Raw genomic sequence first — 27,091 nt, 5'->3', positions numbered from 1 at the left:
TTCTTGATGAAGGGCTTTTGCCCGAAAGGTCGATTTTCCTACTCCTCGGATGCTGCCTGACCTGCTGTGCTTTTCCAGCACCACTCTAATCTAGACTATTCCTATTCATATACCCATCCAAATGCCTTTTAAATGTTGTAATTGTACCAACCTCCACCACTTCCTCTGGCAGCTTTTCCCAGACACGAACCACCCTCTATGTGAAAAGGTTGTACCTTAGGTCCCTTTAAATCTTTCCCCTCTCACCTTAAACCTTGTCCTCTGGTTTTGGACTCTTCTACCCTGGAGAAAAGACCTTGGCTATTCATTCTATCTGTGCCCCTCATGATTTTATGAAGTTCTATGATGTTATGAAGTTGAAGCATGTACTGTACCTTGAAGAGAGAGTGGATGCTGTTCTGCACTGAGAGTTTTCAAGCACCTGTGTCATATGACTAGATAACAGTCTCAGAGTGTACTGGAAAATTGAAAATATGTAACATTTGGCTATGAAATAGACACCTGAGTTGGTTGCTGTTTCGACAACAATTTGATATTAACCAAGCAGTTTAAATTATGCCCCAGGATATTAAGACCCAATCACATTTGAATTTATTGTTATGCTAACATTGAACCAATCCGAAGTTGGGAATATAAAATGGGCAAGCATTTTGAAATTCGACCAGAGCAAATACCATCGAGAGCCAAGAAATTAGGAACACTCTATATCAAAGGTACCTTTTCATATGAAACATCTTCACAGTAAAAAAGAAGACAACCCTGCGGGCTCTTCAGGTGGAAGAAGACAGGCATCAGCTGCTGTATGGTTTTGAAATTAAGTTGATGTAATTTTAATAAAAGTTTTAGTGGAACAGTATATTGTTATAGTGTTGGAGGCAGATAATAAGTAGTTAAGAGAAAGAGCGGCTGAGAGTTGTGAAGAGTTATTGTTTTACAGTTAAAGAATAAATTGATTTTATTTTCTTTAAATAGGGGAATTTGGCAGTTCTCTGTCACTCACATTTTAACAGATTACAAGGTGAGGTGAGCTTTTCTGGGTATTTGGTTTAATTAACAGAAGGGTTCACTGCTGTGTCATAACAGTTTGGGGGCTCAGGTCTGTGATTTGGACAGGTATAGACAAATCCAGTCTGAGATTTGGACAGATTTGACCAGATTTAAGATACAAAAGATCCCAGCAAACTTAAACACTTGCTGATTGGTGCCCTATATCTTTAAATAAAACTTAGGTGAAGCAATTTGTTTAATTCTGGTTTGTTCTGGTTGGTTAAATTGCAAGTGAGAGAAATGGCTCTTAAGACTGCTAAAGAGGTTTTGGGGTTTGCAGATGCTTTCCAAATTTGCCAAGGAAGTTTAGAAGTACAGAGGAAGGACATAGTTTTAGAATTAGCAGATAGGTTAGAATTGGGTTTAACCAGGGACAAAAGAAAAGCTGAAATTGTAATGGAGTTAGTCAAGCACTTAGGTGTAACAGAGAAACAGACAAGTGCAATACTGTTAGAGAAACTTAAATTGCAATTGAGACAAATGCAGTTAGAAGATAAAGAAAGAAAAAGAAGAGCGATGGAAAAAGAAAAAGAGAGGGAAGAAAAAGAGAAATTGGAAAAAGAACAGGAGAGAATGTTATTAGCTGAGCATAGAAAGAGAGAGAGAAGAAAAAGAAAGAGAAAGGCAGAGAGAATTTGAACTTCAAAAGTTGCGAATTAGTCAGGAAAGTCATGTTAACAGGATGGAAATGAAGAGAGAAGGTAGTGATTTATACAAACATGTTAAAATATTGCCACATTTTGATAAGAAAGATGTTGAAGCCTTCTTTATTTCATTTGAAAATTTGGTTAGGCAGATGGAGTGGTCAGAGAATTTATAGATAATGCTATTCAGACGAAGCTGGTAGGCAGAGCTAGTGAGGTATTTGCAGCGCTGTCAGATAAGGGGGTCAAGAGATTATGCAGATGTCAAACAGGCTATTTTGAATGCTCATGAATTGGTACCAGAAGCATATAGACAGCGGTTCAGAAACATAAAGAAGGAACTAGGTCAGACCTATGTTGAGTTTGAAAGAATTAAAAATAGTAACTTTGATAGATGAGTGCAGGCCTTAAAAATAGATAAGATTTATGAGACTCTGAGGGAGGTTATTCTGCTGGAGGAGTTTAAAAACTCACTTCTAGAGATGATAAGAATTCATGCGGATGAATAGAAAGTTCAAGAAGTGAGAAGAGCAGCAGAGATGGCAGATTAATATGCATTGGTGCATAAGGCAAAATATAGCTTCCAGCAAGAATTTCATCCTGTGAGGGATAGAAATTGGGGGAAGGGGAGATCCTACACTACAAAGCAAAGAGTAGAGCACACTGGTAATAGTTTACCATAGGTTAAAAAGGAAGTCCAAGAGAGTGAAAAGGAGGTGAAAGGCCTCAGGTGGTAAGGTGGGCCACATAAGTCACAGTGCTGGTCACTGAAGAAAAGCACTGTGGGAAAAGATGCAGTAAAAGAGGCTAAGCCAGTGGCATTAGTGAAAGTAGTAAAGGAAACCCCAAGAAAAGTCAAGAAGCTGCAGGAGAGTGCACAGCCTAGCAGGGCTGGGTATTGAGTTAGTGCCTGACCTCGAAAAAGACTTTGCCTCTCTGGGTAAAGTTTATTCAGAGAGAACAGGGGGAGAAGGGAAAGACATTATAATTTTGAGAGATTTGGCATCTAATTAGTCTTTGATAGTAAGAGAAGAACATATTTGCATTCTTTCTGAAATGTTACCCAAGAGAGTGGTATTTTGTGGAATGAATGGACAGAAATTTAGCATTTCCCTGTGAAAGGTCAGGTTGGAGACCCAGCTCAAGACTGGGGAAGTAACAGTGGGAGTGATTGACAGAGCATCAGTTCCAGGAATACAGTTTGTTCTTGGGAATGTTTTAGCAGGATCCAAGGTGGGAGTGACACTCCTTCTTGTGGAGAAGCCCAAGGAAGACCAGGGAACTGAGGAGTTAAAAGAAAAATACCCTGGAATTTTTCCAGACTATGTAGTAACAAGTCATAAGTCATAGCAAGAAGCAAAACCTAAAGAGAAAATTGAGGGAGTTGAGGTTCATTTAGCAGACACCCTGATTGATGTAATGGTGCAGGATACACCTGAACAGGCAGAGGGTCAGGCAGTGGTGTTTAGTCCTGAAAGGCTAATGGACTTACAACAAAAAGGCGAGTCAACAAAATATATATATATACATACTTAGAAAAGAAATCAGAATGTAATGCTGAAGGTTATAATCTTAAAGATAGAATCCTAAGATGAAAATGGAGACCACGGCAGGTTAGTGCAGAGGAGAGATGGGTGGAAGTGCACCAGATTGTGTTGCCGGTAACATACAGACAGCAAGTGTTATGGTTAGCACATAAATTACCAGTAGGAGGTCATTTAGGTGTAAGGAAGACTCAGGTTAAGGTACAAATGCATTTCTATTGGCCTGGACTGCACAAGGATGTGGTTAAATTTTGCTGGGCAAAAGTGGGTACTGCAGATACTGGAGATTAGAGTCAAGATTAGAGTGGTGCCTGAAAAGCACAGCAGGTCAGGCAGCATCGGAGGAGCAGGAAAATCAAATGTTTCGGGCAAGAGCCCATCATCAGGAATGAGGCCAGGAGCCTTGGAGGTGGAGAGATAAATGGGAGGGGGTGGGGCTAGGGGAAGAAGGTAGCTGAGAGTGTAATAGGTGGATGGAGGTGGGGTGAAGGTGAAAGGTCAAAGAGAAGGGTGGAGCGGATAGGTGGGAAGGAAGATTGACAGATGAGACAAGTCATGAGGATGGTGCTGAGCTGGAAGTTTCGAACTGCCATAAAGTGGGGGGAGGGGAAATGAGGAAGCTGGTGAAGTCCACATTGATACCATGGGGTTGAAGGGTTCTGAGGCAGAAGATCAGGCAGTCTTCCTCCAGGCGTCGGGTGGTGAGAGAGTGGCGATGGAGGAGGCCCAGGACCTGCATGTCCTGGGCAAAGTGGGAGGGGAAGTTGAAATGTTTGGCCATGGGGCGGTGGGGTTGATTAGTGTGGGTATCCTGGAGATGTTTTCTGAAGCACTCTGCGAGTAGGCGGTCAGTCTCCCCAATGTAGAGGCGACCACATAAGGAGCAACGGATACAGTAAATGACATGTGTGGAAGTGCAGTGAAGCTTTGGTGGATGTGGAAGGGTCCTTTGGAGCCTTGGACAGAGATGAGTGGGGAGGTCTGGTCGCAGGTTTTGCAATTCCTGCAGTTGCAGGGGAAGGTGCCGGGAGGGGAGGGTGAGATGTTGGGGGTCCCGGTGGGAACAGTCTTTACAGAAAGTGGATAGGTGTGGGGAGGGAAAAATATCTCTGATGGTGAGGTCCATTTGTAGGTGATGGAAATGTTGACATGTGCACAGTGTCATTCAGGACATGTCCTGAACAGAAGGACTCTAGGTCAGTCCCCAGCAAAACCCCAAAACAAAGCCAAGCCTCGACCAAATGGGTTATGTTTCCTCCAGGATCTGAGCTGGCAAGCCATTGTAGTAGCCACTGGTATGTGGTCTCAAGTCAGAAAAAGAGTCCCACCAGGCCTAAATTGAGTAAGGGAACTCATAAGGTTGTATCCAGGAGAATGCAAACCTTAAGAAGCCCACCTACAGCTGGTTTGGAACTTTAAATTACTTAGCAATGTCCAAATCGGAACCAATCAAAATAAACATCTGGTTAAGTGGTCACCTGGTTCGATACTGGTGCAGCCGTTCAGTAATCACAGAACCAGTCTTTAACAAAATTCACTCTGCACTCCAACCCTTAAATTTGCACAAGACCTTGGCTAGACTGAAAATCTATCCCAGGGAACCATTACAGATTAAGGGTACATCTTCGGTTCTGGTCTCTTATGAGAAGTAGCTGGTTCAGTTCCCACTGAATTTAGTAAAAGGCTCGGGCCCAAGCTTGATCGGGTGAAATTGGTTCATCTACACTGGCTCAACAGTTTTCACTTAGATAATGGCTGTCTGAGTGAAGTCACAATTAAATAACCAGATGTTTTTCAGGAAGGTCTGGGGACCATCAAAGCAGCCAAGGCCACCTTGCATGTGGATCAGGAAGCAATTCCACCATTCTGCAAGGCCCACTCCTTTCATTTGCCTTATGGACAAAAGTAGAGGTAGAAATCAGAAGGCTGGAAAGCAAAGGAATCATCAAACTACTCCAGTTTGCAGAATGGGCAGCACTGGTCACACCTATTGATAATCCCAACAAGTCAGTTCATCTTTATGGAGATTTTAAACACACGGCTTTTTAGCAATTGGATAAATATTCAATTCCTCACATTGTGCAGGGAGGCTGTCCTTTGGAAAGCTGGACCTGAGCCATATTTTCAGAAGTATGCTACAATTAATACCCATAAGGATTTGTACTGGTATATGAGACTGCTGTTTGGGAAATTTGTCAGCCTGTGCAATTTTTAAGGTGACAACGGAGAACATTGTACACGACCTACCCCGAGTTGTCATTTATCTCAATTTTTACTAATAACAGGGAAAACCAATAAGGAGCACTTAGAGAATTTGGACATAGATATTTCTCCCAAAGGGTTCAGAAAAGATTTACAATGATGTGGAGGGTTGGAGGGTTTGAGCTATTGGAGCTGAATAGGCTGGGGCTGTTTTCCCTGGAGCATCGAAGGCTGAGGGGTGACCTCAGAGTGGTTTACAAAATCATGAGGGGCATGGATCGGATAAATAGACAAAGTCTTTTCCCTGGGGTGGGGGAGTCCAGAAGTAGAGGGCATAAGAGACCTAAGGGGCAACTTTTGTGAAAGGGTGGTGTGTGTATGGAATGGGGTGGCAAAGGATGTGGTGGAGGCTAGTATAATTGCATTATTTAAAAGGCATCTGGATGGTTATATGAATAGGAAGCGTTGAGAAGGTTTTGGGCCAAGTGCTGGCAAATGGGACTAGATTAGGTTGGGATATCTGGTCGACATGTGTAAGTTGGACCGAAGGGTCTGTTTCCATGCTATACATCTCTATGACTCTCTGACGCTATGATGTGATGTATACGGAGGTTGGCGGGGTGGAAGGTGAGGACTAGGTGGGGTTCTGTCCTTGTTGCGATTGGAGGGGTGGGGTTAAAGGACGGAGGTGCGGGACATAGATAAGATGCGTTGGAGGACATCTTGAACAACGTAGGAGGGGAAATTGCAGTCTTTAAAGAAGGTGTGTTCTGTGGTGTACATTTTGCTAAATGGTGTTAAATTTTGCTGTACATGTCATATGTGCCAAATGGTAGGTAAGCCACAGGCAGTAATAAAACCAGCATGTTTGTTGTCAATTCCCACATCAAATAACCTCTCACGTGGGTTATGATTGATTATGTAGGTCCCCTCCCTAAAACTAAAAGTGGGAACCAATATTTGCTAACCATAATGGATGTGTCTACCAGATTTCCAGAGGCAAATATGGAATATTAAGGTAAAAATGGTGGTGCAGGAGTTAGTAACTTTCTTCACAGGAGCTACCCAGAGAGATTCAGTCAGACCAAGGGTCAAATTTTACTGCTAGGCTAATTAAAGAAGTCATGGAAAGCTTAGGCATACAGCATTTTAAATCAAGTGCATACCATCCTGAATCCCAGGGAGCATTGGAAAGGTGACAACAGACCCTGAAGACCACATTAAGAGCATGCTGTCAGAATTATCTGAATGATTGGGATAAAGGTATCCCATTTGTATTGTTTGCCATTAGAGATGCCCCAAACAAATCGACTCCGTTTACTCCCTTTGAGTTAATATCCAGACATGAAGTGCTAGGGCCTTAGAAATTAATTAAAGAAAAATTGACAGGACCGAAGTCAGAGATCTGACACTTAGATTTGTATCTGAGGTGAGGGGAGAGATTAAATCAGGTGGGTGAGTTAGCAAAACAGTAACTGACAAGGGCACAGTATAAAATGAAACAGGTGGCAGATAAAAACTCTAAAATTTGGATGTTTTCCCATGGGTATTGTTAGCAGTGGTAGGAGATCCCTTCAAAGCCAGGTTTAGTGGTCCCTATCAGATTGAGGAGAAAGTGAGGTCTGCAGATGCTGGAGATCAAAGTTGAAACTTTATTGCTGGAACAGCACAGCAGGTCAGGCAGCATCCAGGGAACAGGAGATTCGACGTTTCGGGCACAGGCCCTTCTTCAGGATTCCTGAAGAAGGGCCTGTGCCCGAAACGTCGAATCTCCTGTTCCCTGGATGCTGCCTGACCTGCTGTGCTGTTCCAGCAATAAAGTTTCAACCTATCAGATTGAGCAAAAGTTAAGCTAAGTAAACTGTCTGGTAAAGATACCGGATAGAAAAAAATTTGTATTAGGTATGTTATGTGAATATATTGAAACCTTATTATAAGAGAGAATGGGAAGTGGAGAAACAAGGTGGGCGGCACGGTGGCACAGTGGTTAGCACTGCTGCCTCACAGCGCCAGAGACCCGGGTTCAATTCCCGACTCAGGCGACTGACTGTGTGGAGTTTGCACATTCTCCCATGATTGGGATAAAGGTATCCCATTTGTATTGTTTGCCATTAGAGATGCCGCAAACAAATCGACTCCGTTTACTCCCTTTGAGTTAATATCCAGACATGAAGTGCTAGGGCCTTAGAAATTAATTAAAGAAAAATTGACAGGACCGAAGTCAGAGATCTGACATTTAGATTTGTATCTGAGGTGAGGGGAGAGATTAAATCAGGTGGGTGAGTTAGCGAAACAGTAACTGACAAGGGCACAGTATAAAATGAAACAGGTGGCAGATAAAAACTCTAAAATTCGGATGTTTTCCCATGGGTATTGTTAGCAGTGGTAGGAGATCCCTTCAAAGCCAGGTTTAGTGGTCCCTATCAGATTGAGCAAAAGTTAAGCTAGGTAAACTGTCTGGTAAAGATACCGGATAGAAAAAAATTTGTATCAGGTATGTTATGTGAATATATTGAAACCTTATTATAAGAGAGAAAGGGAAGTGGAGAAACAAGTGTTCATTACTACCCCACAGAGTGAGGAATCAAATCCAGATGTTGTGGAGTTTGATGTGTCTCAAAATATGTTAAATAAAGTCCTTGAAGAGTGGGATGCGTGAGTGAACTTTCTGTCTCAGGAGTAAAGAACTCAGTTGAAAGGTTTGTTGCAGTTGTATAAGGTCATATGCAGGAATAAGATGTGGAGGATTAATACTATTGTCCATGAGGTGGAAGTAGGGAATGCTGTTCTGGTAAAACAACACCTCTGCAGACTTAATCCTTTCAAAGCCATATAGGTCCAGAAGTGGATGTAATGCTCAATGAAAATATCATCGAACTGAGTCAGAATGAGTGGAGTTCGCCGATTATGTTAGTTTCCAAACCTGACGGGACTCAACAATTTTGTGTGGACTATCAGAAGGTCAACACTACAACAAAATTGGATGGATATCCAATACCAAGATTGGAGGACTGTATAGAGAAAGTTGGACAGGCCAGTTACATCACAAAATTGGACTTACTGCATGGTTATTGGCAGGTACCTTCATCAGAAGAAGCAAAAGGGTTTCTGCATTTGTTCCCATAAATGGACGAGACCAATTCAAAGTGATGCCTTTTGGAATGAAGAATGCACCAGCCACATTCCAAAGACTCATGAGCAGAGTTGTGGTTTGATTAACAAACTGTGTAGTTTATCTGGATGATGTAGTGATCTTTAGTGAATCATGGCAAGATCACATGGTTCAGTTGGCAGAGCTCTTTGAATAATTAAGAGAAGCAAAACTGGTAATAAACTTAAAGGAAATAGAATTCATGAAGGAAGAGGTGACATTCTTGGGACATAAGGAATGCCAAGACGAAGGTCATCAAGGAATTTCCATGACCATCCTCAAAGAAACAGGTGCTTCTATTTTTGGGACTAAGCAGATTCTACTGGAAGTTTGTTCCAGCAGCATGGTGCCATTGCTAACAGATGTACAAAAGAAGAGGACAAAATTTCAGCAGACAAAACAATGGCAGGATGCATTTGACAATTTAAAAGCAGAATTAATGACCGCACCAGATTTAGCTATACCAAATTTTTTGAAAGCCTTCAAAGTTTCAATCGATGCTAGCAATATAGGAATTGGAGCTTTATTGCCAAAGATAGATGATGATGGAATTGAACGGTCAGTTGGCTATTTTTCAGAGAAACTCAACATTCCCCAGATAAAATACTCTACCATCGAAAAAGAATTATTGAGTTTGGTACTGGCCTTACAATATTTTAATGTTTAAGTGACGAGCAATGTGTCAAAGTTGTGCACACATATCACAATCCTCTTACATTCTTGGAATGACTTGAAGACAAAAGTATGACACTATTTCATTGAAGTCTTATGTCACAGACTTTTAATTTACAAATTATACATGTTGCGGGTCATAAAGATGTGATAGCAGATATGTTATCATGGATTTAAAGGAAAATGTATAGATAAGGTTGGACAGATTACAATATTATATATGCGGGTGCAGAAATTAATTTGAACTTAGGCTAATGACCCTTGTATTTCATTGTAATGGGATTAAGAAATAGAAAAAAAAGTGATATTTTCATTATGATGGTTCATTTTTTTTCTTAAAGATGGAGGTGTTATCAAGTTGAAGATGTGTGCTGCACTGAGAGTTTATAAGCACTTATGTCATATGATTAGATAACAGTTTCAGAGTGTACTGGAAAATTGAAAATATGTAACATTTGGCTGTGAAATTGATACCTGAGTTGGTTACTGTTTTGCCCCAGGATACTAAAACTCAATCGAGTTTGAATTTATTGTTTTGCCAACATCGAACCAATGAAATGATTAAATGTTGGGGATATAAAAAAGGCAGGCATTTTGAAAATTGGACAAAGCAACTACCATTGAGAGCCAAGAAATTAGGAACACTCTATACCAAAGATACCTTTTCATATGAAACGTAGTTAAAGAAAGAAGACAACCCAGGGAGACCTTCAACCAGAAAAAGACAGCTGCATTATGGTTTTGAAATTAAGTTGATGTAATTTTAATAAGTGTTTTATTGGAACATTATGTTGTTATAGAGTTGAAGGCAGATAATAAGCAGTTAAGAGAAAAGGGGGCTTAGAGTTGTGAATAGTTGTTGTTTAATGAACACTTTTACAGGTAAAGGATAAATTGATTTTATTTTCTTTAAATAGTGGAATTTGGGAGTTCTCTGTCACTCATATTTTAACAGATTCCAAGGCGAGGTGAGCTTTTCTGGATGCTTGGTTTAATTAACAGAAGGGTTCCCTGCTATGTCGTATCAATAAGGCTATCCCTCAGTATCCAAAGGTGCAGGGAAAACAGGTCCCAGCCTATTCAGCCTCTCCCTGTAGCTCAAATCCCCCAACCCTGTCAGCATCCTTGAAAATCTTTTCTGAACAAGTGAACACAAAGCCACATAAGAACCTTAGCCATCCAAGGCTATTTCAGCAGTACTGACACCATCTTTCAGATGCCTTGATTTCTTATCTCAACTATATTGTCCTCACCGCCTCACATCACTGAACCAGGTACTTTTTACATCACTCTTTAATGTCCCAAACTCACCTCAAGACACTCTTCTGCTCTATCTCCTGAACCTTCTCATTACTCTACTCTGACCAATGACTCACCCTTTCCAGTGCTGACTCTTCATGCAAGAGTCCATCTGCCTCCATTCTCTCTCACACCTTAGAGTTAAAAAAGGAAAACTATTGACCTTATGCATAACTGCACATAAATGACAACAGCACATCACTTTGAAAGCTTCAAGAAGGCTCCCTGAGATAGTTAAATTCCAATGGTCGAGTGAGAGTGTAAAACTGAAATAAGTTATTTTAAAAAGTCCTGGATAAATTAATGGGGCTGAAAGTTGATGAGGAACTGATGAATATTGTTATGGCTACAAAGATACTGGATGCATTAGTAATCATCTTTCAAAATTCTATTAATTGTGCAATGATGCCGGCAGAGATTGAAAAGTTTCAAATGCAACTCAATGCTTAATAAAGGAGTGAGAGAGAACACAGTGAACTACAGACCTGTTTGTCTGACATCAGTATTTGAGAAAATACTACTATGTATTATAAAGAAAATGCTTACTGGACATTTAGGAAACAATTGCCTGATTAGCAGTGCCAACATGGATTCATGAAGGGTCATATTTGATATGCCTAATAATTTTTTTAATCAAGAAAGATAGAAAATAGGAGCAAGAGTAGTCCATTCAGTCCTTCAAGCCTGCTTCATCACGCAATATGATCATGACTGATCATCCAACTCAATATCCTGTTCCTGTTTGGTGCCCCTACATTTTAATCGCTGTAGTTCCAATAACTAAATGTAACTTCTTCTTGAAAACATTCAATATTTTGGCCTCAACAAACAGTTTTGAGAATTTTGGTGACAGAGCCGATAAAGAGGAATTAGTGGAAGTAATGTGTTTGGATTTTTAAAATCCAAAGGAACTTCAACATATTTGTTCATAAGTCACTGACGAAGATGTAGCAAGCAGAAGCAGAAATTGTAGCTTTTACTAGAGTTATAAGAGCTTAAGAAGTCTTGCTTCAGTCATATTGAACATTGGTGAGACTATCTAGATTTTGTAAGAAGAGAGAGTCTGCATTCTTGTGAGTATTGTGACGCTACTTCTCACTCTGCCCTTGTGGAGCTCTTCTTCCAGATAAAGGGTAGACTAGAGCCCTTCTGCTTACCTGGAGTATTGTGTGCAGTTCTGGACCCTGCCATATAAAAAAGATGTACTTATCAGAGAGGAAGTGCAGGGGAGATTAACAAAACTGATTGGAACTGTCTACAAAGGGACTCTCCTATAAGGGATCTTTGAGGAGTCTTGGCTTGTGGTCTCTGGAGTTTTGAAGAGTGAGAGGCGATCTCATTGAAACTTACAAACCTTTAAATAGATGCACAAAACAGATTCAGAAAGGGTGTTTTCCCTAGCTGTGGGATCCAGAATCAGGGGATACAGTCTCAGTATAAAAGACAAACCATTCAGTTCTGAAATGAATAGGAATTCCTTCATTAAACTGGTGGTAGATCTTTGGAATTCTCTGCCCCAGAGAGCTGCAGATGTTCAAACATTAAGTAAGTTCAAGTCAGAGACTGGTAGTTTTCTAGTTAGAAATGACATCAACGGATATAGGAATAATGAGGGTATATGGAAATAGATGATGAGTCGTGATCTCTAATAGCAGTTCAGGCTTGAAGGGCTGAATGGCCTATTCTTACTTTTATATTCTTATGATTATGAACTGGATGCCAAGAAATTCACATGCACTGCTGACTTTTTAAATTTCAAAACTTGTATCACTATGGAGTATTCATGAAATGTAAATATATTAGAAATAGAAGGCTACTATGGGCCAGTGTAGTGTTCAATACGCCATCTCTGCATCTCAGCCTGTCATCAGAAAATCACAATTTAGCATCAATCGACGGATGGATACATTGAAAGGTACATGGCCTATAGCAGCCATGATTAGGCTTGCATTGCTTGGTTTATGCCAATATTTTGATGCCTCATGAAGTGCCAAGCAAAGTTGTGGAGAGTAAAACAGCCATCCATCCGGATGAAGAGCTCCAGAGAGCCAGGGCATAGTGAGAGGTAGCCTCACAATTCTCACAAGAATGCAGACTCTGTTCTCACAAAATCAAGCCTCTCACCTGTTACAATGGCAACTCTGTGTCACTGCATGTGTTCAAATTTATACAGACTTTTCACACTTCTCTGATGTGCCCTAATTCCATTCCATTCTATTCTTTACACAACTAAATTTAAATGTGTCCCCAGATTCTCCATAATTCCAGTGATGGTAATTCAAAAATTGTGAAATATCACTTCCCAAACTCTTAATAACAAGTTCGACAAACAATTACTTGGAGAAGTGTGGATTGCTGACTTCCACCACATCTCCTCTACACTCTTCCTTTGAAATCTAAACATTTTGTGGAGACAAAGGAACCAGCAACACTGTCCAAGTGAATAATTTTGCAACCCACTCATATCTGAACTCGATCCCATGGCAATTGAAAATTTAGTCTCATATTACCACAGTTGTCGTCATGCATGCAGTAAACATCTGCCAAATATACTCAGAGCTGGCTGATCATGTCAACCAGCATACAATGCCTACTTAGCCATAACATTACCATTCTGAAGCTGCATGCTCCACCTGACATGCTTTCTTTACCTCACATACGCATTCAGTATTAGAAAGGACCCCTTGTCTCCCATTCTCCTCACTTATTTAATGGGATTATCAATCATCTGCAGGATAATTGGTGGCTAATTTATTCTGGATTTTGTTACAATTCTACAAACGCTTGGAGCTTTCTATCAATGTGTGTCATTCTACGAGTGAATAGGGATTTGTGCGACAGGTGCCAAATTATTTCTTTTGCTGACTTCAAGGCTTCTGCAAAAACTAGTTACTCTCAAATATGAATGCACTAGCAAACATTTCCCACAGGATACAACATGATGTGGGCAATGAATAGAGGCCATGAGGAGGAATCATGGAAAGTGGGATTCACTGGCTAGGCCAGCATTTATTGCCGTCCCTAACTGCCCTTGAGAAGCTGGTGGTGAGTTGGCTCCTTGGACTGCTGCAGTCCACATGGTTACCATATGAACTGTTATAGGAGAAAGAGGAAGGAAGGAGCCATCTAGACATTCCCTTTATGGCTGGGCTTGTAGGGAATTCGTAATCCCAGTTTTGTACTGGTAAATACAACCCCGATTTGCCATTCATCAATCATCCTATACTCAATCATTCCATACCTGAACAACTCAGCACCCAATTGGCTACAATGCAAAAATAAGACCCACAACAAAATAAACATTCCAAAGAAAAACATAGAGAACATCACGCTCTATTGAATATTAAAGTCAAATAATCATCTCATACATTCATCTCATATAGAGCTCCAGCCATTGTTCACGCCAGCAGTCTGCTTCCACTCCTTTTGACAGTGTATTTAGTGGGCCTCCTTTCTCCAGGCTACCCTACCTCCCATCCTGCCAAATCCCAGCAGCTAGAAGATATCTCAACTCTTCTATACATTCTTCAGTAGCATGGAGCCCACTGTTCCCCTGTTGTGCAGTTCTATATGCTCCATAGGTCAGATTCTCTTCAGAGACTCTGAGCAATTGATCCAGCTATTGTGCACCCAACCTCCAGCCCCTTTTGAAAGGTATAGGTTATTCTAAAGCAGTGCAGACTAATTTTAAGTTGTACTGGCCACTCATAATATTGACCAGCAATAAGCAATGTGGCTAGTGCTGGCTGCACAGAAAAGTCATTTAAAAGAGTTCATTAGCATTGGTTAAACAATGAGCATGGATCAATTGTACACTACAGTAACTGTGCTCAAATTCAGGGAATTTCCAAGGCTCTCATTGCTCAAACATCTAGTCAGATCCCAACTCTTGGCTTGACTGCCTAGTAAATTTCAAAGCAAAGCTGAAATTATTACATGCTGAGACTATGTTTGAAGTGCAAATGCACCCATTGATGGTACAAGTTTTGTAGGTTCTCCCAGTACATGGCTTGTCCTCCAGACGTAGCAATATCAAAGATGCATTTACCAAGTTCACTATAGCTTGAAGTAGACAAGATTTTAGGTCTTTAAAGTGATTAATATGAAATGATGCATTTATTTTCAGCGATACAGTGGTTTGTGGTATGGGCATAGTGCAAAAAATGCATCAATAGAAGCATGAACATTCACCTCCTAGTCTAAAAAAGCATATCTTCAAGTAAGTTTCAAAGAAATATTGGGATTTACAACAGTAACACAGTCACGGAGTATAATGTAATATCATGTAATGTTACTTAAGCATATTTGCGGCTCTTCTCATGATTTTATTGTGGAAAGAAGATTAAAAGTAACTGTTACAGAAGTCCAAATTTAAATTAATTAGACTTTTAAAATTACTCTTGCGATGAAACATAAAATGTGCAATAGCTTGATTTGTAATGTGTATTAATCTCAGTTGTTTTAATGGGCAGCAATGTGATTGTCAGATTGTTACAGCAATTTATTTTTAATAACTCAATAAAGCTATTCAAGCCTACTTTTTCAGATAACATCATTTTCTCTCTGTCATCCCTTTTTCTTCAAATATGCATTTTGTTTTCCTATATCCCTCAAAATCTATTACAACATTCATTTGGATCTGTGTCTTCATTTAAAATAAAATTAAAAAATAATGTTCTAAAGTCTACCTGATATCAAGCAAGAGTGGTTTATTGTTAGGGATTAAAGTTGAAAGGTAACAAAAATTGTTAATTTACAAGAAAGAACATGCAAGGTTTGTATACAGGCCTATGAGTCCTCAAAGTCTGAAAAATAGAGAATGTACAGCTGTGAACAGTTTTTCTTTAACCTGTCCATTTTGTTGCAAAATAAAGGATAGTTAATCTGCATTTTAACCTGGATTCTAGGCCCATATGATTCATGTTGCCATTGAAATTGGCTAGAGAAATGACTTTCAACATATTTGTGAAAATTCTCAAACACAGTTAGCTTGCTACAGTCAAGGAGAGAGAGTAGCCAAAGGCCAAAAGTTTCTATGGATCTCTGCTCAGGAATGCTGATGAATGCTTATGTTCTGATTGGAAAGATCAAATTCGTGGATAGTTAAGATGAGACTGAAAGATTTGCCTAGCTTTACTTGGAGAGAAATTTCCAGGAAACTAGCATTTTGAAAGACTGTTCTCCTGTTGAAACATTTCCATGCAGGGTAAGGTGCCATCAGATGTAACCTCTCAGGAGCTTACAGTCATTTTGGACTCTTTCAGGAGAATCAAATGTTTACTTAAAGGACAATTTAGCATTTACCTATGAAATGTGTTTCTCTATTCATCTAAAATTTAAAAAAAACATTTTTTTTTGTGGTTTAAAGTATAATGCTTAGTCAATGCAATATTTAGTCTTTTGCTATGGTCAGTATCTTAAAATGCAAATCTTGCCATGTCATTTTTATAGCTATTATCTGGAAGTTCAAATTTCTTTTTATAAATTATTGGATTTGAGCTGTTGAAATAGCTAAATTGCCTTCAAATCCTTGACCTTCTGAACACAAAATCTTATGAAAAAGGAGTAGAAGCTGACCATTTGGACTCTTGAGCCTGAACTGACATTCAAAAGAATCAGGGTTAATCTGTTTGCGTGTTGATTTCCACATTTCCATCTATCCCCATACCCCCGGTAAGTTGTGATACCCTGCCTAACGAGAATCTATCTGCTTCTGTCATTAAAATATTCATTGATCCTGCCATCACTGTATTCTGAAGCAGATAGTTCCAAATTCACACAACCCTCTGAGAGAAAATAATTTATTCTTATCTTTGTCCTGAATGGGAAATTCCAAAGTTTTAAAGAGAGCCCCTAGTTCTGGATTAACCCACCCGAGGAAAAATCCTTTCCATGTCCACTTTTTCAATCCCATTCAGGATCTTACACACTTCAATCAAGTCACCCCAGCCCTCACTCTTCTAAACTCCAGTGGAAACAAGCCCAAACTGTCAAACCTATCCTCATAAGACAACCTACTCATTCCAGGTTTCAGTCTAGTAAACCTCATTTGAACCACCTTCAATGCATTTACATCCTTCCTTAGAAATGCAGTGTTAAAAATGTGATCATACCAATATCCTGTAGAAATGAAGCACATTTATGTTCAATTCCACTCATATAAAGAAGAGCATCCCATTAGCATTCTTAATTTTATACTTTACCTGCATAATGATTTTTGTGACTCATGCACTAGAATAGCTAAATGCCTCTGCACCTCAGAAATTTACAGTTTTTCTCTGTTTAAGTAATTGTCTGTTTTATCATTTTTTCTGTTACTGTGAACAATTTCACATTTTCTCACATTATGTGCCAGAATTTTGCTCACTCACTCAACTTACCAATATCCTAGTTTCCTACTTCTCTTGGTATCATCTACAAATTTAATTACTATGCCTTCACTCCCCTCAGTTATTGATGTAAACTACAAAAAGTTAAGTCCCAGGCATTAACCCTGCAGGACTCCAATTTCACATCCTAACAATGAGGCAAATAAATATATATATATTCTGTTTTCTACCTGGCAGAAAATTTTCTGTCCATGAGCTTTTATTTTCTACAATAACTTGTAATGTGACACCTTATCAAATGCTTTCTGGAAATTCAAGTGCAGAGTGTGTATATGATTCCTCTTATAGACAGTGTGTGTTTGTACTTTAAAGAACACAAATAAAAATTGCATAAACATGATTTCCCTTTGATGAAACAGTGATGACTTTTCCTGAACCCCTTGAGTTTTCCAGGAGCATGACTATAATTGTTTTAACAATCATTTCTAATAAACACCCCCCATGACAAATGTCAAACTAGCTGACCTACATTTTCCCAGTTTCTGCTTCCCTTCTTTCTTGAAGGGCTATATTTGCTTTTTTACAATCTGATTGAACCTTTCCTAAGATGAGAAAATTCTGGAAAAGTAACACAAATGCATCTACTGGCCCATTAGCCTCCACTATCAAGACCCCAAAGGTGAAGTCCACTTAGACCCAGAGACTTGTTAGTTTGCAGCTCCATCAGTTGGTCAGTACCACTTCCCTCGTGAATGTAATTTCATGAAGTTTATTTCTCCCTTCCTCCTATTGATTTACAGCTATTATTGGAATATTTCTTTGTATCCTCTATAGTGAATACAGAAGCAAAATATTTATGCAATTCATCTCCCATTTCCTTATTAGCTACTATTAACTCTCAACACTCCCTCGAGGACCAACATTGCTTTGCTTATTCTTTTCCTTTTTTAGATAACTATAGAAACTCTTGCGATCTATTTTTACATTCTTAGCTAGCTTCCTATCAAACTCTAATATTTTCCTCCAGATTAATTTTTAGTCATTCTCTGCCATTTTTTTTTCTGACCAATTGTCTGACACCACACATCCTTGAACAAAGATATACTTTTCCTAACGTCTCAAGGACAGGAAAGACAGAAACTTGTTCAATGAATTTCCTTAATATTTTCACTTCCTGGCTTTACTTTATTGCATAAACAGGTGCAAGACAGTGAGCTATTCTTAGATACAGTGGAGAAATCACTAAATCAAGAATAATTAAATATTGGGACACCAAGACAGATATCTTCATATTTCCACGTGAAAATATTTGTCAAATTGCTTACTGAAAAGATATGTTGTGAATAACTCAAAAATTGGAGAGAAAGGTTAATCTAATACTTAAGAGCCAAATTTACCAAAGTAGAAATTTGTCTGGGTCTACCTTCAACAACAGGTACAGCCTTGAACAGGGAGAGAGCGCCCTAACAAAGGTATCACTGGCCATTCCAAAACTGGGTCTAGGACCTCATTAACATTTTATGTTTAAGAAAACAAAACAAATGAACCAAGAGCACAAATGCAAATGAATAAGTATGATATAGTAGTCATTGCTGCAAAATTACATGGATTATGACCTGAATCTTGAATCTCTACATGAGACCTAGAGAGATTTCTCATGCTATCTTCTCAAATTTCCCTCATCACACCTCTATGGCACCCTGTTCATTATGCTCTCGGTTGCCACAGATGGAAGTACTCAACACTGCCTGCATCTCCCAGGATCCCTGACTCCAGTGCCAACTTTCAAGCCAGGTCATGCAACCATGCAATTATTTTCAACTTGGACCTGCCCAGCACAGTTCATGTGAATTACCCCTGACACGTGAATAGAGGAACAGTTGACTGTCACCATGATTGAGGAGAAGAAAGTTCAAATTGACAAGAAGGCAGAAGAAAGTAAAGAAGAGACCACTCGCAAAGAGCGGCAAGAAGAGGAGGAAGTCCGGGAAAGAAAGTTACACCATCAACACCTGCAAAGTGAATGAGGTGCACCCCAACACTAGCATCTCCTCCAAGGCCATGAACCTTAAGAACTCATCCACCAATTAAATCTTTGAACACACCGTGAGTGCATCTTCCCTTTTGACCTATTACAACAAGAGCAGTACCAACAGCTCCCGGGAGATCCAGACTGCTATGCATCAGATGGCCAAGCATGCTGTGTTGGAGGGGGGCAAGGTGGTGACCAAGTACATCAACTCCAACTGAAACATCACATTGTACTGAAAAAAATTGTACTGAAATGATACATTGTTTTATCAATGACGACTGCAATCCTCTTCCCTCAGGACAAGCAGAGAAGACCACACCACCAGACCATTGTACCATGAGCTGAGGTTGTCACCCATATCAATACTGTTTCCATGGTCTGGAGAAATGTTCAGCAATGCCTCAAGAAAATCAATAATCCTCTGTCCTCTGCAAGGGCAAGTGTAATTACCGTATCTCTATTACCTCAAACTCATAGAATCTTTGTCATACAACATGGAAACAGACCCTTTGGCCCAACTCATCCACGTCAACCAAACATCCCAATCTGAGCTAGTCCCATTTGCCCACATTTGGCCCATAAATCCTTCCAATTCATATACCAGATGCCTTTTAAATGTTGTAATTGTACCCATCACTTCCTCTGGCAGCTTGTTCCATACATGTACCACCCTTTGCATGAAACAAATACCCTCAGGTACTTTTTAAATCTTTCCCCTCTCACCTTCAACCTATGGGGGTCTCTAATGTTGGATTCTCTCACCCCAGGAAAAAGACTTTGGTTGGCTCCTTATTCACTCATTCTATCTCTTCTACTGCACATAGCTCCCACCAAGGCTCATTGTCTATCGCTCTCACTATGGCACACAATATCTTCCCTCATTCGCTCTCACCTACTCAATACCCCACGCAACTAACTGTTCAGGGTCTCTGCTCTGCCTGCTCACTCAGTTGGGACACTTCATCATCATTTCTAACATAATCAGAGGTAGTAGTTGTGCCAGCCACTTTGATCTCATTCAATCACTTCCTTTGTCTCATGGCAAGAGAAAAAGGTTTACAATTAGGTGTAACAAGTCAAGAAGAGTGGTGGGGTGCTTAATATTCATCTCCTCACCCTCTATAAGGAGAGAATCATGATCCACCAAAGTGATCAGTAACTGACTGGCCATAGTCAAGCCTCTCGTCTGAGACTGGAGGTTGCACTTGACTTACTGTGCCAAGGCCATACATGTACCACCCTTTGTACATTGTACTGAAAAAAGATGTCTCCCTTGACTTGACTGAGGATTGCTTCATATAGATTTTGAGACATGTCTATTTGGTTGAAGAATGTACAGTATGTTTGCTGGAGATGTTGCTGGCACATATGTTATCTAGAGACCAATTAGTTTAACATCTCTCAAAGGGAAAATATTAGAAACTATTATGAAATAAGGTATAGAGCATGCCAGCTGAGTAAGCTCAAGGCAATCAGACAGAGTCAAAGGAAAATCACGCTTCCCCAATCTGTTGGAGTTCTTTAAGGAAGTAACTTATTCTGTGGGAAATGATGGATGTATTGTACTTAGATTTATAGAAGGCATTTCTTAAGGTAATGGTCATTGTGAAAAATAAAAGCTCAAGATGTGGGGTAGCACATTGGCGTGGCAAGAAGCTTGGCTGTTTAACAGGAAGCTGACAGTAGGCAGAAATGTGTCTTTTTCAATTGGCAAGATAGAATGAGTGATGTGCCAGAGGGGCTGGTGCTAGGATCTCAACTGTTCACAATGTATAAACGTGACCTAGATGAAAGGATAGAAAGAACCATTGCTGAATTTGCTGAAAATTGCAAAGGTAAGTAGGAAAGTAAGTTGTGAAAAGGACATAAGGAGGTTACAAAAAGATATAGTTAGCTTAAGTGAATTGGCAAACATGTGGTAAATGGAGAATCGCATGGGAAATGGAGAATCGCTGGACATGAGGAATGAAAAAGAAGCATATTAGCTGAGCTCTGAGTTCCAGAAGGATCTTGTCTTTGTGAAGGAATCATAAAAGATTAGTATGTAGGAGCAGCCAGTAATTAAGAAAGCTAATAGAATTGTATCATTTATCATGAAAGAAATGGAACATCAAAGTAAGGATGTTATACCTCACTTATACAGAGCACTGATGAGACCACATCTGGAGTATGTGTGCAATATTAGATATCTCATTTAAGGAAGGACGTAAATGCTTTGTAGGCAGTTCAGAGATTTTACAGACTAATATCTGGACTGACTTGTGAGGAAAGGTTGGATAGGCTAGGTTTGTATCAAATAGGAGAAAGTGAGGACTGCAGATGTTGGAGACCAGAGTTGAAAAATGTGATGCTGGAAAAACACAGCAGGCCAGGCCGCATCCAAGGAGCAGGAGAATTGATGTTTCGGGCATAAGGCCTTCTTCAGGAAAGAGGCTGGTGTGCCAAGTGGGCTGAGATAAAAGGTAGGGGGGAAGGAATTTGGGGGAGGGGCGCTGGGAATACGATAGGTGGAAGGAGGTGAGGGTGAGGGTGATAGGCCGGAGATGGGGTAGGCTATCACCCTCACCCTCACCTCCTTCCAGCTATCGTATTCCCAGAACCCCTCCCCCAAATTCCCTCCCCCCTACCTTTTATCTCAGCCTGCTTGGCACACCAGCCTCATTCCTGAAGAAGGGCTTATGCCCACAGGGTAGGCTTGTATCTACTGGATTTTAGAAGAGAAATAGATGACCTGATTAAAACCAAGGAAGAATCATGTCAGAGTGGATATCGAAAGGATATTTCTTCTTATGTGAAAGTATCGAACTCGTGTTGCCCATTTAAAACAGAGATGTGGAATAAAAATTCTGTCAGAGTTGTGAGTATTTGGGAACAAAAACTGAAAGAACTGCGGATGCTGGAAATCAGAAGCAAAAACCGGATTGAGTCATAGAGTCATCGAGTCATAAGGCACGGAAACAGACCATTCGGTCCAACCAGTCCATGCTGACCATAATCCCAAACTAAACTAGTCCCACCTGCCTGCACTTGGCCCATATCCCTCCAAACATTTCTTATTCATTTACTTATTACTGGAAATCTCAGCAGGTCTGGCAGCATCTGTAAAGAGAAATCAGTATTAATATTTTGGATCCAGTGACCCTTCTTCAGAATGGTAGATAGATTGTGGTTAAGCAAAACGAATGAAAGATTATCAAGGGTAGGCAGGAATGCTGATTTCAGGTTACAGTCAGTTCAGCAGTAACCTTATTGAACAGTGAAGCAGGCTCGTGGTGCTAAATGGCCAATTATACTCTTAATTCAAATGTATGTTAATATCGATCCATTTCTCTCACTGTCAGTAGCCTGAAAGTGAACCTCTGAAGGAGATTGGAGTGAGCAACTGAAAGCAGTTGTGATGACTCTGGGATGAGATATTATGACAACGTCTTCAAAAGGAATATGTTTTTGATTAGGAACTATTGTGATGCCTGAAAGTGTAGCCCTTGCTTGTGTCCCACTCCTTACTCTCCAAAGTCTGTGTGATGTCCTATAACAGACATTAAACTCTTAGAAACAATAAATTTTGCATCAGGTATTCTTAGAGTACAAGATATCAATCCACAAAAAGGGGTTTTGTTTTGCCCATTCTCTAGTCCCCAGCTGAGTTCATTGACATGCCATTTCTACTTCTTCATTCTACTAGTAGGAGCCTCCATTAATATTCTCAGGGGTTTGCTTAGCCTTTAGGAAGATTAGCATTACTTAGTGGCCTAATAAATTCTGAAATGGTTTAAGGATTTAAGACGTAAAGATGAAATTTGTTAAGCCACTTACTAGAACCAAGTGGAACTAGAAATGGTTCTTAGTGCTGTTGTACCTAGTGTGACAAAAAAACTCATATATTAGCCATTACCAGTTTGATGCTAGATGCTGTTATTTTTGCAGACACGTCACTTGTCCCATTCTTGTAAGCCGTCACTTTTATGATCCACTGCTGACGTTTAAAGAGTGGCTTTTCTTTGCTATTTCTGTGACCTGATAGAAGCCTTGAGGATAATGAAGAGTGTGCCTTCCTGCATAAAGAGGAAAATTATCCAAGTTATTAAACAACATTAATGGGTATGATACAAGAGTAGCAAAGTGTGTGTAAAATGCAATAAACAAAGTGAATTTTTATCTACAGGAAAGTTCCTATAAATCAGTGATTAAGGAACTTGGAACATAGCAACATTGATAGTAGCAGTAGAGGTTGGGACACGGTTCATAAATTATACAGCATCCTCAACTTCATCAATCAGGATAATGGATCACAAAAGCGAGGAAGTTATGTTAAACCTATACAGATCATTAGTATGACCTCAACTGAAGTACTATGTCCAATTTTGGACCTCACACTTTAGGGAGGATTTGAAGACATTGTGACGGTGCTGAAATCTTTGACAAGAATGATTCCAGGGATGTGGAATACCAGTCTAGTGCAATAGATAGTTTCAAAATGTTCTCCTTGAAGATGAAAAGATTGAGAGGACATTTGAAAGAAATATTCAAAATCATGAAGCAAGTGGATAGAATAGCTAAGGAGAAGCTGCTCACACTGTTGGTCAATGTTGGAAGAATCAAGAATCAGAGAACCCAGATTTAACATAATTGAGAAGCTGCTCACACTGTTGGTCAATGTTGGAAGAATCAAGAATCAGAGCACCCAGATTTAACATAATTAGTGAAAGGAGCAATGGTGACATGAGGAAACTTGTTTTATACAGCAAGTGGTTAGGATCTAGAAAGATGGTGGCTGTTCAATCAAGGCATGCAAAGGGGAACTGAATTATTATCTGTAAAGGAAAAATGTACTGATCTGCAGGTAGATTGAAGGGGAATGACACAAGGTAAATTGCTGAATCAAAATGTCAACAGAGGCAAAATGGACCAACTAGCCTTCTTCTGTGCTATAAGCATTCTACAATTCTGATTCCAATCTATGAAACATGACTCAGTCCCTTGGGCTTGTTGATTCATTCAATAAGATTATTAATAGTGATCACTGCTGACTTTACTAGTGAGTCATTGGGGTTCTTCAGCATGGTTTTGATATTTAGCTACCATTCTGGCCTGCTACTTTCAGACAATCCTGGCTAATTTCGGCCATTTCATAAACCAATGAGGTCCATCCAAGGACACTGTTTATACAATATCTGGGATGTTGGCAATGTTGAACAATATCGAATTGCCAGGCTGTAAATTTGCTTGTGGAGCTGGTAGATTTGTTCTCAGACATTTCGTCACCATGTTAGGTAACATCGTCAGTGAGCTTCCGATGAAGCGCTGGTGTTCTGTCCCAGTTGCTATTTATGTGGCTTGATCTGTTGTGGTGAGTGATATCACTTCCGGTTCTTTTTCTGCAAGGTTGGTAAATGGGATCCAAATCAATGTGTTTGTTGATGGAGTTCCAGTTTGAATGCCAGACCTCTAGGAATTCCCGTGTGTGTCTTTGTTTAGCCTGTCCCGGAATGGATGTATTGTCCCAGTTGAACTGATGTCCCTCTTCATCTGTGTGTATGGATACGAGTGATAGTTGGTCATGTCTTTTGGTGGCTAGTTGGTGCTCTTATATCCTGGTGGCTAGTGTCCTGCCCACCTGTCCAATATAATGTTTGTTACAGTTCTTGCAGGGTATTTTGTATGTGATGCAAACATTACATTGGACAGATAGGCAGAAGACTAGCCACCAAAATACATGAGTACCAACTAGCCACCAAAAGACATGACCAACTATCACTAGTATCCATACACACAGACAAAGAGGGACGGACACTAGTTCGACTATGACAATCCCTAGCATGGTGGCGAAACATCAGAGAAAAAAACCTACCAGCTCAATGAGCAAACTTACAACCTGATCCACAACTTGAGCTACAAATGTTCTTCAAAATTGCAATTCCAATAGCTTTGGAGAAGCTGGTAGTAAGTCACCTTGTTGAATCAAACAGTGTATCTGCTGTTGGTACATAATGTTGTCAGAGAGGAAGTTTAAGTTTTTTGTACCATTGACAGTGAAGGCATAACAAAATTGTTCCAAATCAGACAGTGTATCATTTGGAGAGGAAACTTTACACAGACTCCAGTTAATGACGTGAAAAATATCGCTTGTAACTATCACGAAGAGTGAGATTTGGTGTATAAGCTCTCAGTGTTAAATAAATTATCTTTTTTATGTATATTAACAGATCGCCAATGGTTGTCAAAGTTCACACTGTTTGTTTGTAAAGGCAGATATGTTTGTGCAAAATGCCTTATTTTACTATGGTGTTGGATCCAGTAAGAACAAAAGTCAATTCCATTATTGTTTGATCTGTAAGGTTGATGAAAGAATATTTCTCCATTTCAGATGGCAGTTCAGCTGTGAGATCATCCTGCATCTGTAACAAAAACTATATGGAAAATGATGTGTACTGTGATAGTCAGAGCAGATGTGAAACAGGTCTACGACAGCAACATAAAATGGGCTTGGAGTGAACTGGCAGCCTGTTATAAATTGTGTCAGTTTTTATTTTACACTGGCTCAAAAATGCTGACATTTTTAATTTAAACCAAATAAATAGTGAAATTAAGAAATGAGTCCCTGAAAAGAATTTGAATGATCGCTGTACAAATTTTAGTGAAAGGACAATTAAATGTAGAGCAAAATTAGATCCTGATTCAATATAAGCCCACTTCATATCCTGGGATAGAGAAATTTCATTCCCATCTTTTTTTATTATATGTTAGCAGTTTTCTATGTTACTGTTCATGGGAAATTTAATTCTTATATTTTTTAAGCTCTATTTTATGGGGTTTAAAATAACATGTGTTATTCAGCCTCAAATGAGGCAAAATGGCAGCATGGACTTGTTGGACTGGATAGCCTGCTTCAGCATAATTCTGATGGTAATCTGGAACTGACCCACCAATGTCTGCATTGTTATGATGCATCATTGTCTGAAGCCAAACTTTAATAGCATTTCAGGCTATATATTACAATATAGAAATTGCTAGAGAAACTCCCCAGATCTCACAGCCTCTTGATGCTCCTGAACTGCCATCTGAAATAGAGAAATATACTTCCATCAACCTTACTGATCTGTGGAGATAAATCAGAGTCAATATTTTGGGTCCAGTGACCATCCCCCTCCAGCAATTTCTGTTTTTGTTTCAGTTTTCTATCATCTGCAGTTCTTTGTTTCTTGTTACTACACAGAGCTTTTTTTTTTCTCAATGCCTATAAATACAACCTGTGAAATAATTTAAGACACTAAGAAATCTGGCTCTTGTGTTACTTTTTGTTTCTTTGGATCTTTGGGTTTAATGAAACAAAAATGTAATTTTGACAATTTAACTTGCTAACAAACAGGGCGCAATATAACATGTTTTTCAGCCTCCAAAGAGACAAAAAAAAGTAGGCCCTCCAATAGAAGATGTGCTCCATGGATGGACAAATGAGTCAACCTTCCAAGATGTTTAATCACTAAAATGGAAAATAATCACTGCAAGATCAAGATCATGTACACCATCAAAGAAGAATTAAAGGACAGTGGATAATTTAATACAAAAACTGAAGGTATTAACATATTCCAGTTCTCTTTCAGAGTGATACAATCTGTTATTACTTTTATGTAATTTACTTTGATTGTACAATTTTAATAAGAAAACGGTACAATTTGGGAAGCATGGATAATTCTAGCTGGTTTGCTTCACAGGCTGAGGAACTTGGATAGCACACACAGCAAAGTAGTTATACCACAGTTAAAGAGTGGACAGGCAGAAAGGGTGAAGGCAGACCGAATAAAATCACCTGCCAGATCGCGCAGGTGTCTCCTGATGCTGTCTCCCTTTCTAACAGATTTTCTCTTTTGGATACTTTTGGGGAAGATGGTTTCTTGGGGAATGCAGTGAGAGCCAAGTTTGTGGCATCAGGTGCATGGGGTGAGGGTGATGTAAGAATGAAAGATTGGTAATACAATTGTAATAGGGGATTTGATCATGAAGGGAACAGATAGACATGACCTCAGGATGATATTTATCTCCCTGGTGTCAGGGTCAAGGATGCTACCGAACGGCTATAGGAAGTTCGGAAGAGGGAGGCAGAACATCCTGAGGTTTTAATCTATGTCAGTACCAACAAGATAGGTAAAAAGAGGGATGAATTCTTGCAA

At 39.7% G+C, this 27,091-nt stretch overlaps 1 protein-coding gene across 3 annotated transcripts in view; it reads right to left on the bottom strand.

Annotated features, from left to right (window-relative positions):
- The window catches only part of LOC122557702 (doublecortin domain-containing protein 1-like), a 544,701-nt gene that overhangs the window by 442,319 nt on the left and 75,291 nt on the right, over window positions 1-27,091 (bottom strand). For all 3 annotated transcript variants that reach the window (XM_043705576.1, XM_043705578.1, XM_043705577.1), the window contains one exon: window positions 22,816-22,975. In XM_043705576.1, coding sequence (XP_043561511.1) covers window positions 22,816-22,975 — 160 coding nt within the window. The remainder of the gene's footprint in view (window positions 1-22,815; window positions 22,976-27,091) is intronic.

The sequence above is a fragment of the Chiloscyllium plagiosum genome, chromosome 16 (assembly GCF_004010195.1).
Source record: "Chiloscyllium plagiosum isolate BGI_BamShark_2017 chromosome 16, ASM401019v2, whole genome shotgun sequence".
Lineage (NCBI taxonomy): Eukaryota > Metazoa > Chordata > Chondrichthyes > Orectolobiformes > Hemiscylliidae > Chiloscyllium > Chiloscyllium plagiosum.
This window is presented reverse-complemented; position numbering and strand designations above follow the sequence as displayed.